At 44.1% G+C, this 11,311-nt stretch overlaps 1 protein-coding gene across 1 annotated transcript; it reads right to left on the bottom strand.

Moving 5' to 3' along the window:
* Window positions 1-4,985: 4,985 nt before the first annotated feature.
* LOC127338018 (putative leucine-rich repeat receptor-like protein kinase At2g19210) lies at window positions 4,986-10,862 on the bottom strand. The gene is made up of 12 exons (XM_071824833.1): window positions 10,595-10,862; window positions 9,473-9,571; window positions 8,246-9,319; window positions 7,786-7,927; window positions 7,587-7,658; window positions 7,423-7,494; window positions 7,258-7,338; window positions 7,018-7,181; window positions 6,679-6,935; window positions 6,466-6,592; window positions 5,979-6,047; window positions 4,986-5,885 (listed from the first exon to the last, which is right to left on the bottom strand). The coding sequence occupies exons 1-12, from the start codon at window positions 10,860-10,862 to the stop codon at window positions 5,194-5,196; spliced, it is 3,117 nt and encodes a 1,038-aa protein (XP_071680934.1). The 3' UTR covers window positions 4,986-5,193.
* Window positions 10,863-11,311: the final 449 nt, after the last annotated feature.

Here is an 11,311-nt window from a genome sequence, read left to right as displayed (position 1 = left end):
GAGATTAACGATGACTGAGTGGAAACTAGTCGAGAAAAGACTTCAGAAGAGATTTAGTAGTTGGACAGGTAAAATGTTATCCCTTGGAGGAAGATTGGTTCACATTAATGCAGTTCTAACCAATATGGTGTTGTATATGATATCCTTCTTCATCCTACCAAAAGGTGTATTACACAAGCTCGATTATTATAGATCGAGATTCTTTTGGCAAGGGAATAGTGAAAAAAAATTATCGACTGGTCAAGTGGTCTGTCGTATGCCGTCCTAAATATATGGGTGGACTAGGAGTTCACGATCTTGAAGTAAAAACTTAGCCTTATTAGGTAAGTGGCTTTATAAGCTACCAACCGAAGATGGCGTATGGTAGACCATGGTTAGAAGAAAGTACATAGTCATTATCCCAGATCCTTTGGAAATCGGGAGAGTCGCATTTTTGGGCTGGCCTAATGGCAACGAAGAAATTTTTCTTCAGATATGGTACTTTCAATATTAAGGATGGATCGCATATACAGTTCTGGGAGGATACATGGCTAGGTAATAGGCCTCTCTCTGAACAATATACATCGTTATATAGCATTGTTCGTCGCAAAACTGATACCATTGCATTAGTAATGGCAACCTCACTCCCGACGGTGACGTTTAGACGAGATTTAATCGGTCCGAGCCTTCTCGCATGGAATGTCTTACTGTAACGTTTGGAATCCATTCAGTTGTCTGAAGGGCATGATGAATTTCGTTGGAACTTACATTCCAATGAAAAATTCTCTGTAAGTTATTTGTACAATGCCATTATCCACCCAAAAATACCAGTTGATAAAAACAAGAAGATTTGGAAGATGAAAATACCGCTCAAAATTAAAAAAAATGGCTGGTATTTGCGTCGAGGAGTAATCCTAACCAAAGATAATCTTGCGAAACGCAATTGACATGGGAGTACTGTCAACACAACGAGACAATTAACCACTTGTTCTTCCAATGTCGCTTTGCCAGGTCTATATGGTCATGCATCCAAGTAGCTTTTGATATGTATTCCTCGACTAGTGTGGTCAATATCTTTGGTAATTGACTTCATGGTATCGATCACAGATTTAGAATGTTTATTAGGGTGGAAGCGCTTGCTATTATATGGTCGCTATGGCTGTGTAGAAATGATAAAGTTTTTAATGATAAGAACTGTTCTCTCTTGCAGGTTATCTACAGATGTACCGCTACTCTACGTTCGTGGTCTGCACGAAGGTGGAGAACCGCGATCTGTTTACGGAGGTCTGTACATGGTTGGAGGACACGGCGAGGAATACTTCTTCCCTACATGGGTGGCAGCATAATCTACGGATTAGGCATCCGCCTTCACCTTAGGCGTTTTACATTTGCTCATGTATGATATGCAATTCACCTTTTTTAGCACTCCAGACTTTTTGAATGGCGGTGTGCATCTTAACTATGCAGAGGTCGGGTGTAATTGCTTCTCTATAAGTAATAAAGCGTGGGAAATTGAAGAACAAATGATTCCTTGATTCCATGGGATGAACATTGCACATAGGGCAGGAGCAGTCTGAACTCTGAACCAATGCTGAAGATCACTCTTGGATGGGATCTCCAAACCAATGCTTGTTTGATGGGTAAGCACCGACCATGCCATTGCAAAGTGAGGATAGGTCCAGATGCGATGCACTAAACTCTTTTTTTTTCGATATGGGAGCATCGCCCCAGCCTCTGCATCAATTAAGATGCACTAAACTCTTAGTTATTCCGCACGCTAAACAGACAAATGCCGATGACTAAGTCTAGAACCCACTACCAAACCATTTGCAATCAGCCTCCTGATATGATCTTTTTTATTTGGCACTTGAGCATCCCATAAAGCTAACCAACCTTTATGATTAGGATAAGAATCGTGACGACTCAACTCTGCCATTAGCTGCTCTCTTTCTTTTCATAGCTAGATGGCAAGCCGATTTCACAGAGAAGAGACCATTTTTTGTGTAATTCCACGCATGGAAATCAATTGTCCCCAGCGGACCAATTGGAGTTCGTAGAATATGAGCAACATCAATATCGTAAAAGCTTCGCTTCATTCCACGATCCCTCCCAGCGTTGATAAAATTGACCAGCTTCGGGAAAACTTTCTGTCGGCGTCCTAGTGGACATTGGGCGCCTGATCTCGGAATCCAATTCTCCTCAATTTTGATAGCAGATCCGCCCCTATCCTCCACGCCAGGCTTGCCGTTAGAAGTTCTCGACCATGTATAATTCCTCTCCATGTGTATGAATCACGTTTGGGGCAGTTTGCAGTCAAGAACTCCCTATTCTTAAAGTATCGTGCACGCAAAACTCTGGGGCACAAGGAATCCGATTCTGTGATCATTTGCCATCCTTATTTCGCAAGAAAAGTTTGATTGAAGCATTCATATTTCATAGTCAACTTATGCACATTTACTTATGCTTTACTTATGCACATTTTATTCTAACCAATACAGTGAACTTTATGTAGTCCATCAGTGTCCCCCCACCATAAATTTGAGGAGATAGTACTCAGCTGTTTACATAACTTTTTGGTGAAGAGAAAACAGCTCATGTCATAAGCTGGAACTGCCTGTAGAACAGCTTTAACTAACATCCCTTTTCCTGTTTTTCACATACCTTGACCCTTCACCCCTTTCACTTAGCCCCAAGATTTTTCTCTCAAATGTTTGAAACAGCAATCTTTTGATCGGCCTACGATAGTAGGCAGTCCAATATATCATTCAGAGAAAACCTCCGAGGGGATGCCGATCATGTGCTTTAGGTTGTTCTTTTATGTCTCCAGTTCTCCACACATCCCGTACCAAAGAATATTGAAGACTTTTGCAAGTTGACCTTCTGGCCTGAACTGATTTCGTAGTCGATCAAAGCGAATTTGCTTCAGGGTCTTGATACTCCCTCCAGTGGCTTCTACAAACACAACGCTATGATCAAGAAATAAAAGGTGGGTGTCATGTGGCCCAGCTACACCAAATTTCACACCACGTAGGAGATTCATTTGTTGTGCTTCCTTTAAAAGAGCCGAGAAACCTTCCAAACAGAAGGGTAATAATTAAAGAGATATCAGATCTCCTTGCCGCAAGCCCCTTGCACGAAGAAAAGTCTCCAACAAACCACGATTTAGTTTGACTGAAAATCTCACAGAAGTTATGCATCTCAACACTATATCTACGCGTGTGAGAATCCCGGGGAGATTGATTACAGATATTGTATTTGATAGCACAAATCACGGTTTTCTTTCTCCTTGTTCCTACCGCATGGGTGCACTCATAAGCGTTAAACACAATATCTGTAATCAATCTCCCCGGGATAAAAGCACTTTGTTCCTCGGAGATAAGAATGGGAGTAAATATTAATTATTTTTATCACCGAGAACTATGCAATCATCTCCCGGAGGTTTGGTTCATGTTTTTGGTAATGGTGGCATTGGGTAGGGATTGAGGATGAGATTTGTCATTCTAGATCTAATTTAGGAACAATAGCCCTAGTTTATGTCGTCTACTAACATTGAAATAACTATAAGGTCATAAGCTCCACAGCAATAGAAATGGACTACTTATGCCATATTTTGTAGATACAAACAATAGGGAGTGGCCTATTGAAAAATAAAGAACAAGAGCCTTCTTAGCAAATGGCTATTTAAACTTTTGAACGAAGAAGGAATGTGGCAACAACTCATATGCAATAAATACTTAAAGAACAAAACTTTGTCACAAATTTCAGCAAACCCTACGGACTCGCCTTTTTAGATAGGCTTAATGCATGTCAAAGGTGATTTCTTTAGTAGAGGTTCCTCAGTGGTTGGGGATGGGTAAAATACTAGATTTTAGGAAGATACATGGCTAGGCGATAGGCCTTTAAAGGATCAATACCCCACTTTATATAATATTGTTAATCATCCAAACGTGACAGTAGCACATGTTATGGGGTCGTCTCATCTAAACATTGGTTTCAGGCATGTCTTATAGTCAAATAAATGGGATCAATGGGTACACCTTGTTTTACGGCTTATGAGGGTTCAACTGTCGGATCAGCCAGATGTTTTTCGGTGGACCCTTACTACCTCGGGTGTTATTACTGTCAAGTCTATGTACTTAGATTTTCTTGATGATCACACTCCATATCTTAAGAAATACATTTGGAAAATCAAAGTACCACTTAAAATCAGATTTTTTATGTGGTTCTTGCATAAGGGAGTGATTCTAACTAAAGACAATCTCCTTAAACGCAACTAGAATGGCTGTTCAAAATGTTGTTTTTGTGATCAGAATGAGACCATACATCATCTCTTTTTCTCCTGTCCGTTTGCAAAAATTCTATGGAGGATTATTTATATGACTTTTAACATCCCTCCACCCTCTAATATTACAAATTTATTTGACAATTGGTTAAAGGGTGTTACCAAAAAAGACAAAGGTCTTGTTCGTGTGGGTGTATGTGCCCTTCTGTGGGCTATGTGCATTGTGCGTAACTAGTTTATCTTTAACAAGAAGAGTTACCCATCCTTTCTGCAGGTTATTCATTTGGTTACCCACTGAATCCATATGTGGTCCTATCTCCAGCCAACGGGGGAGCGTCAGGATAACGTTTGGCGATGGCTGCTCGGGATTTCTACAGTTGGTGCGGTTGGCGGTCTAATATGCGTATCAACTCATGAAGCCTAGTTTACACTTAGTCCTTTTGTTTAGATGGCTTATCCATGTTGAAACGTTGTGTGATCCGTGAGTTTCTAATAATTAAAATATTGTAATAATCTCATACTTTCTGGTAATAAAAAGCCGTATGCATCGATTGATTTTTTTTAAAAAAATAAGCATGCAACGACCTAATGGGCTTCATTCAGAATTTTAAATAGCACACTTCAATGTACGAAAATCTATACATCTGCTCTCAGTTATGTAAAATCAACATGCTTAAAAATACTGAAGATCAGTGTTAAAAGAATCAAACATTTCATAGATTTATTGGCCGCTTAATAGCTACTCCCTGGGTGGCCAATCAGCTGATTAACTCATTAATAGCCCAATTCACCTACTAATCGCTAATCACCAGCTAGGTGAGCAGACTGATTAAAGATTTCCTCAACACTGCCATAGATACCACTTCAAGATAAAACTATAGAATCAACTGCTGCAATTTGTAAAAATCACTGACAATAGAATATAGAACTCTTCAACGTGCAGCTGGACCGGTGGGCATTGTTGGCGCCCTCATAAGACTTTGCTCCATCTCAGAGGAAGTGCTGTTCTGGCTCACATTAGCGGACCCGTCAGTGGGGTAAGAATCATAACTCATGTTTCGGTCATTCCCACTTCTACTGGTATAGAAGCCATTGTTCGATTCATCTCGAGAATGTTCATTCTCTAAATCGATGCATTCTCGCAATTGTGTCACCACATCGGTCATGCTGGGACGTTGTGCGGAGGACTGTGCTGTGCACTTGAGGGCGATGTCTGCAACCTTCCACACAGTGTTTACATCGTAGTGACCGCGCATACGCGCATCCACCACGGCCTCAATGTTTCCCTGTGCCAGCCTCTGTCGCACCCACTGGATAATGTTGATGGGCACTGGATCACGCAATATGGCCGGCTTTCCTGTGACCAGCTCCAGCAGCACGACTCCAAAACTATACACATCACTCTTGGTTGTCAGCTGCATTGTTGTCTGGTATTCAGGGTCGACGTATCCAGGTGTGCCGACGACGGTGTTTGTAAACACGTGGGTGTCATTGCTATTGAAGGCCTTAGACAAGCCGAAGTCAGCAATCCGAGCCCCCAATTTCCCATTCAACAGGATGTTGGTGGCCTTCACGTCCCTATGGATCAGGGGCGGATTGCAACCCTTATGTAGGTACTCCAGCCCTACACATTACCAATCTGGTTGGTGCTCTGATTTGTTGAAACACAACAACAATATCCATGGCAAATTTTTGGACTGTGCATTCAAGGGCATACCTTGTGCAGATTCAAGGGCGATTCGGAGTCTCTGTGTCCAGGGAAGACATTCTCCGCTGCGGTTGCTTCCTGGAAATAATTGACATTGTAAAATCAACGACTATCAATTTTGTCAGTTCGAAGTGCTCAAGTAGCACACAATTTACTTGCTGAAGTCGTAAGATACTGCTTTTTTTTTGCGGGTAAGATATTGCTTTCTTTGACAGAACACATTTGTAAGCTATAATTCTAAATAACCTACTCCCTATGTTTCCGAATACATTCAATATTACCATCGTTGGAAGTTAAACTTTGCAAAGTTTGGTTAAATTTATAGGAAAAAGTATCAACATCTATTAAATCAAATTAATCCTCATGAAATATAATTTCATATAGCATGCATTTGGTTTGTAGTTTTTTTTCTATATAATTGATCGAACTTTACAAAGCTTGAAATTGAAAAAACAAATATATATACAACATATTGAGAAACATAGGGAGTAGATACCATCAATATGCTCTTGCAAGGTTCCTTCTGACATATACTCATAGACAAGGGCCATGTACTCCCCATCCTTGCAGTAACCAATCATGGAGACTAGATTCGTGTGATGAATCCGGGTCAAAATCTGAGCCTGGACAAATGTTCGAATGCAACCTATCAAATTATACTCTGGGGTCTTTTGAACCCTGAAACAACAACTAACATGGAGGAAAGTACCTCTGCGAGGAACTCCTTGACTCCTTGATTGGATGTATGTGATCGCAGCTTCACTGCAACCTGGGTGCCGTCCTCCAGGGAGCCGTCGTAGACGTACCCAAACCCTCCCCGGCCGAGCACTCGCTGGAAGTTGTCTGTTATCTTCTCAAGTTCTTTGTATGTGAAGTGACGGCTCTCAAGACGTTGCAGCGAACTGTCACTGTCGAGGTGGCTTGTCTCATTGGGTGGTGTTACGGGCATTGATCCTTCGTTGGCGCCTAAGGGCACTAGCAAACGTTAGTGGTGCTCGCGTATGTGAAAATTTATCAGAAAGTTGGTGTGCCCATGCAGGAGCCTCACCTTGTTTCTTTGGTTTACGGAAGCAAATAAGTAGTACTGTCACTGATACTATCACCACGAGCAAAACTGCAGGGACCGCAATGTAAAGTGCCAGCTTGCTGTTCTTTTTTGCATGCAGTTGGCACGAATTGCCATCGGTGCAAAGGTTTGGATTGTTGTCATATCTGACAAAATATCGAGTAGAGAGGCTAATTAATGAGATTCTTCAAGCCACATGTTAGATAGAATGGGGAAAAGTACCTTAAATCCAGTGAACCATCTTGAATTCTTTTGAGGAGTCCAGAGGGGATTGATCCATTGAGCTGGTTGCCTGATAAATCTCTATACATGGAAAAAAATACTAGTAGTGTTAAAAATAAAGTTCATGCTAATTGGGTAAAATTTGTCAAAAGTTTCGGGACATACAGAACAGTTAATAAAGGCAATTGCGAAAGGGCATCTGGAATTGAGCCAGTCAAGTTATTGTTTGATAGGTCCCTGCAAGATATGAAACAATATCACTTTTCTTAACATTTTGTTGGCAAAAAGCTACAAACTAGGCAAAAGTAGATCCACAACTCCGAACTTACAAGTACTGGACTGCCGTGAGGTTCGTGAAAGAAGACGATATATCACCATTCAGACCACTGGAAGACAGACTTCTGCAGATAGAAATTTCAAGCCGTTCAGCTTCACTACACTGTAGTTGTGCAACTTTGCGATTTTTCGTTAATTATGTCATGAACACACGCCAGCACACATCTTCCGTACAGATATGAAACTACTTACACGTTTGTGATCCTCGGATGGCTGCCAGTGGCACCGTAGCTGCAGGTCAACCTATCCCACGCCATGGTCTTTGGAGCGCAAGGATCACCCATCCAGTTCTTCTTCACCTGATACTTCGCCTTGATGGCCGTGATTGCGGATACTGCAGTTAATCGTTCATGATATGATTAATTATCACCATTTACAAGGAATTCATCGCCAAGTGTATGTTGAATATACTCACTCTGTTTATTAGTACATTGTATTTAAGTTTTGATAAAAGTCAAGAGTAATATAGAAAAAATGTCAAGATCTATAAATATGATAGGAACTGCCAATGCATGAATATAGTGTGCATTTGATTCTACAAATATTGATGTTTTTCTATGTAGGTTTCTAAAGATTTATAACGTTTGAATATAGTGTACCATTGAGTGTTAGAAACACACGGATTAGTAAAATCTGTTTTTGCATGACATACCGTCCTGGGAGTCCGTGCCAAGGTTTGTGGTGGGAAACACGGTGAAGATCTCGGCAGCGTTGATGATGGGCGGCAACGTCGCGTTACTGGTAGCCTGGATGGAGAGGTTGTAGCTGCTGTACTGGAAAGGTTGAGTCCTGTCGAAGGAGAAGTCAAAGAGGTAAGCCGGCTTGAACGTGAAGTCTTGCGTCGTGAACCACGGCTTGTCGTTGAGGATGACTCTCATCTCGCGCACTGCGTTGACGGGGAGGGCCTGCGGCGGCTGCAGCTCGGCAAAGTGCAAGATGACGATGTACCCCGGTGACGGGTTCATACGGGTGGGCACGGAGGACCATGTCAACTCTATGTTCCGAGAGACGTTCCGGGCCATGATCGCCGTCTGCAACACTAACGATGGCGCCTCGAATGTATCGGCGTCTATGATGTTCACCTCCTGCTGTGTCGACATACTGGCCCAGGTCGCCGTGTCGATCAAAGGGAACCATATCCGGTCGTGTGGGTCACTTGGATACCTTACGGTGAAACTGGCGTTGGTCGGGCCGAAGTTGACCCTGTTAATCAGGTTCAACCCCTGCGACGCAGTTGCCTGCGGGTAGAGCGTCGGCTTCAGCGGCCTCAGTTCAAGGCTAGAGATGAAGGGCGTCCCGGCGTCGGTGTTCACAAGGCACACCTGCAGGAAGTCATCCGTCTCCGGAACCACCACGGTTGCCTCCAGGAACATTGCCACATCCGGACTGGAGATGTTCACGGTGTGCCAGTAGTTAACGCCAATGTACAAGTCGAACACCGGGCGGAGGTTCAGGCGGTCGTAGTTGCCGTGCATGAACTTGGCCCGGACGATGTACTTGAGCCCGGAGACGAGGGACGGGAGCGTGTAGCAGTTGCGCGCGCCAGCGCCGGCGAAGCTGCGCAGGTTGTACCAGGTCTTGCCCATGGTCGCTGTCACGTACTCGGTGGAGATGTTATGGTTGGTGCCGGTGTCGATGAAGCCGGCGTCCGGGACGAAGGAGAACTTGGTGTTATCATCCACGAAGCCCGTCGACCCCGAGAGGCCGCAGTCTATGTTTATGAATCCTGCAGTGCGCAGTACGCGAACGATCACGCGCAGATTTGGGGACTTGATGAAGCAATGCACCCATGCAAGCAACGTTGTCCTGTATGTAAACATGCAATGCAACTACATATTTTTCCATGATCTTCCCCTGATATATACTGAACAATGCAAACCTGATTGGGCGCGAGCTTGGAGCACGAGGCTCGCGGCGAGGCAGAGGAGCAACAACCGTGGACTGGACGCCATTGCTCGCGGCTTTGATAGAATGATAGCTCCATCACACACATGCAAGCGTCTATATATTGGAGCAATGGAGTATCATAATATACGGTTTGACTCTGAGCACTTCATCCATGTCTCCCACGTACATGCCTCGCAGGTCTAATTAACCTAGTAAATAAGGTGGAAAGCTAACTCCTCAAGCTGCCATTAGCTGGCCTAATATGAATATATCAACACCACCATGATTTAACATGTCAGCACGTCTACCCAACTTGCATTCTGCTGAGAACCAGCCTGTGGTTGGATGGTTAGGAGGGCAGTGGCACCCCCAGCCCACCAGAGTTCAAATCCCAGATTTGACACTTTGGTGTCTCATAAAGGCGGAATATTCTTCAGTGGGAGGCGACGTTCCCCTCGACAGCGAGGCGTCTGTGGTGACTTCGTCAATCTCAAGACCCGCCGGATCAGTTATTCGATGCAGTATCTTGGAGGTGCTCATAGGGGTAGGGTGTGCGTGCGTGCGTTCATAGGGGTGAGTGTGTGCGCGTATGTATGGGCGTCTTTGATTGTACTGTGTTTCGCAAAAAAAAAAACTTGCATTCTGCTACACAAGTTGTGTATTCTGTTATAGCCTTCACTCTCCACCTCCTTGCCCTACGTTGTCAATTTGACGTTATTATAAGGAGACGGGCAGCTAAGAGCATCTCTATCAGATCTCACATCCCGCCCTAAACCCGCACAGAAGGGGTTAACAGCATCGGCCTTTTTCGCGTGCAAAATGAAATCGGCAGAACAAACCCTGTATCCCGAACCCTAAACACGATTTCAGATATTTGGCATGAGATGTTTAAACGAGTTCTTCCGTGATCATCCGACATAATTCACAAATTTAGGAAAATAGGAACTAAATGCTTCTAAGAACTACACCACAACTAGCCTGGGATTCATGTACATCACCGGGACTTTGGGGTGGGGTGGCCGAGCTTCACGCATCCACGGCATCGGAATCATCGCCGACGGTGTCCTCGTCGGGGAAGTTTGAGGAGTCGTCGTTGTAGTCGACGATGACGTACCGCGGCATGCCATCTCTGAGTGGATGGACGCGCGTTTAGCGCGGCCGATGTCGTGCGCCTCCTCCACGTTAGTGTCGCGGGCGCGCTTCTCCATCTCCCACATGTCAGTGATGACGGTGGTGAGGGAGTTCCTCCTTGCCATCGTGAGGTGGCGTGCCTCCCGAGCGGCGTCGTCCTCTTCCTCGTCTTGGCTCGAGTCGAGCTCGAGTAGCGGCAGACGATTTCGTGCGGACTCACGGAGCAGACAACGGCCCCGCCTCAGCGTCATTCGTGCTCGGTAGTACGCTAAACCAAGCGGGCACGCACGGGTTGCGGCGGGACAGCGTGCCGCCTGTTTTGGTCCGAAAGGCGCGCCGCCTACTCCATGAGGGTCTCCGCCACCGATCGAGAGTAGTGGCCACGTAGCAGGATTGTTCGGCTACCACACGCCTGTAAAACTCGATGTAACGATCAGGTAGGGTTTGACTACTCGGATAAACTCCGAGGCTCTCATCATAGGTTTATATAGTAGGTTACAATTGTTGGAGATATGCCCAAGAGGCAATAATAAAAGTGGTTATTATATATCTTTATGTTGATGATAAATATTTATATACCATGCTATAATTGTATTAACCGAAACATTGATACATGTGTGATATGTAAACAACAATGAGTCCCTAGTAAGCCTCTTAACTAGCTTGTTGATTAATAGATGATTAGTTTCATAATCATGAA

Source organism: Lolium perenne, chromosome 1 (assembly GCF_019359855.2).
Source record: "Lolium perenne isolate Kyuss_39 chromosome 1, Kyuss_2.0, whole genome shotgun sequence".
Lineage (NCBI taxonomy): Eukaryota > Viridiplantae > Streptophyta > Magnoliopsida > Poales > Poaceae > Lolium > Lolium perenne.
Note: the sequence above shows the minus strand (reverse complement) of the source record. Positions and strands in the feature narration are given on the sequence as shown.

Bases quoted from the DNA above. Each gene is read 5' to 3' on its own strand.
- LOC127338018 (XM_071824833.1), bottom strand. From the start codon at position 10,862: ATGACGCTGAGGCGGGGCCGTTGTCTGCTCCGTGAGTCCGCACGAAAT. The intron at 9,572-10,594 runs GTACGTCATCGT...TGTGTGATGGAG, and splicing joins CTCAGAGATGGCATGCCGCG to CTATCATTCTATCAAAGCCG. The intron at 9,320-9,472 runs GTTTGCATTGTT...TGCGCACTGCAG, and splicing joins CCAAGCTCGCGCCCAATCAG to GATTCATAAACATAGACTGC.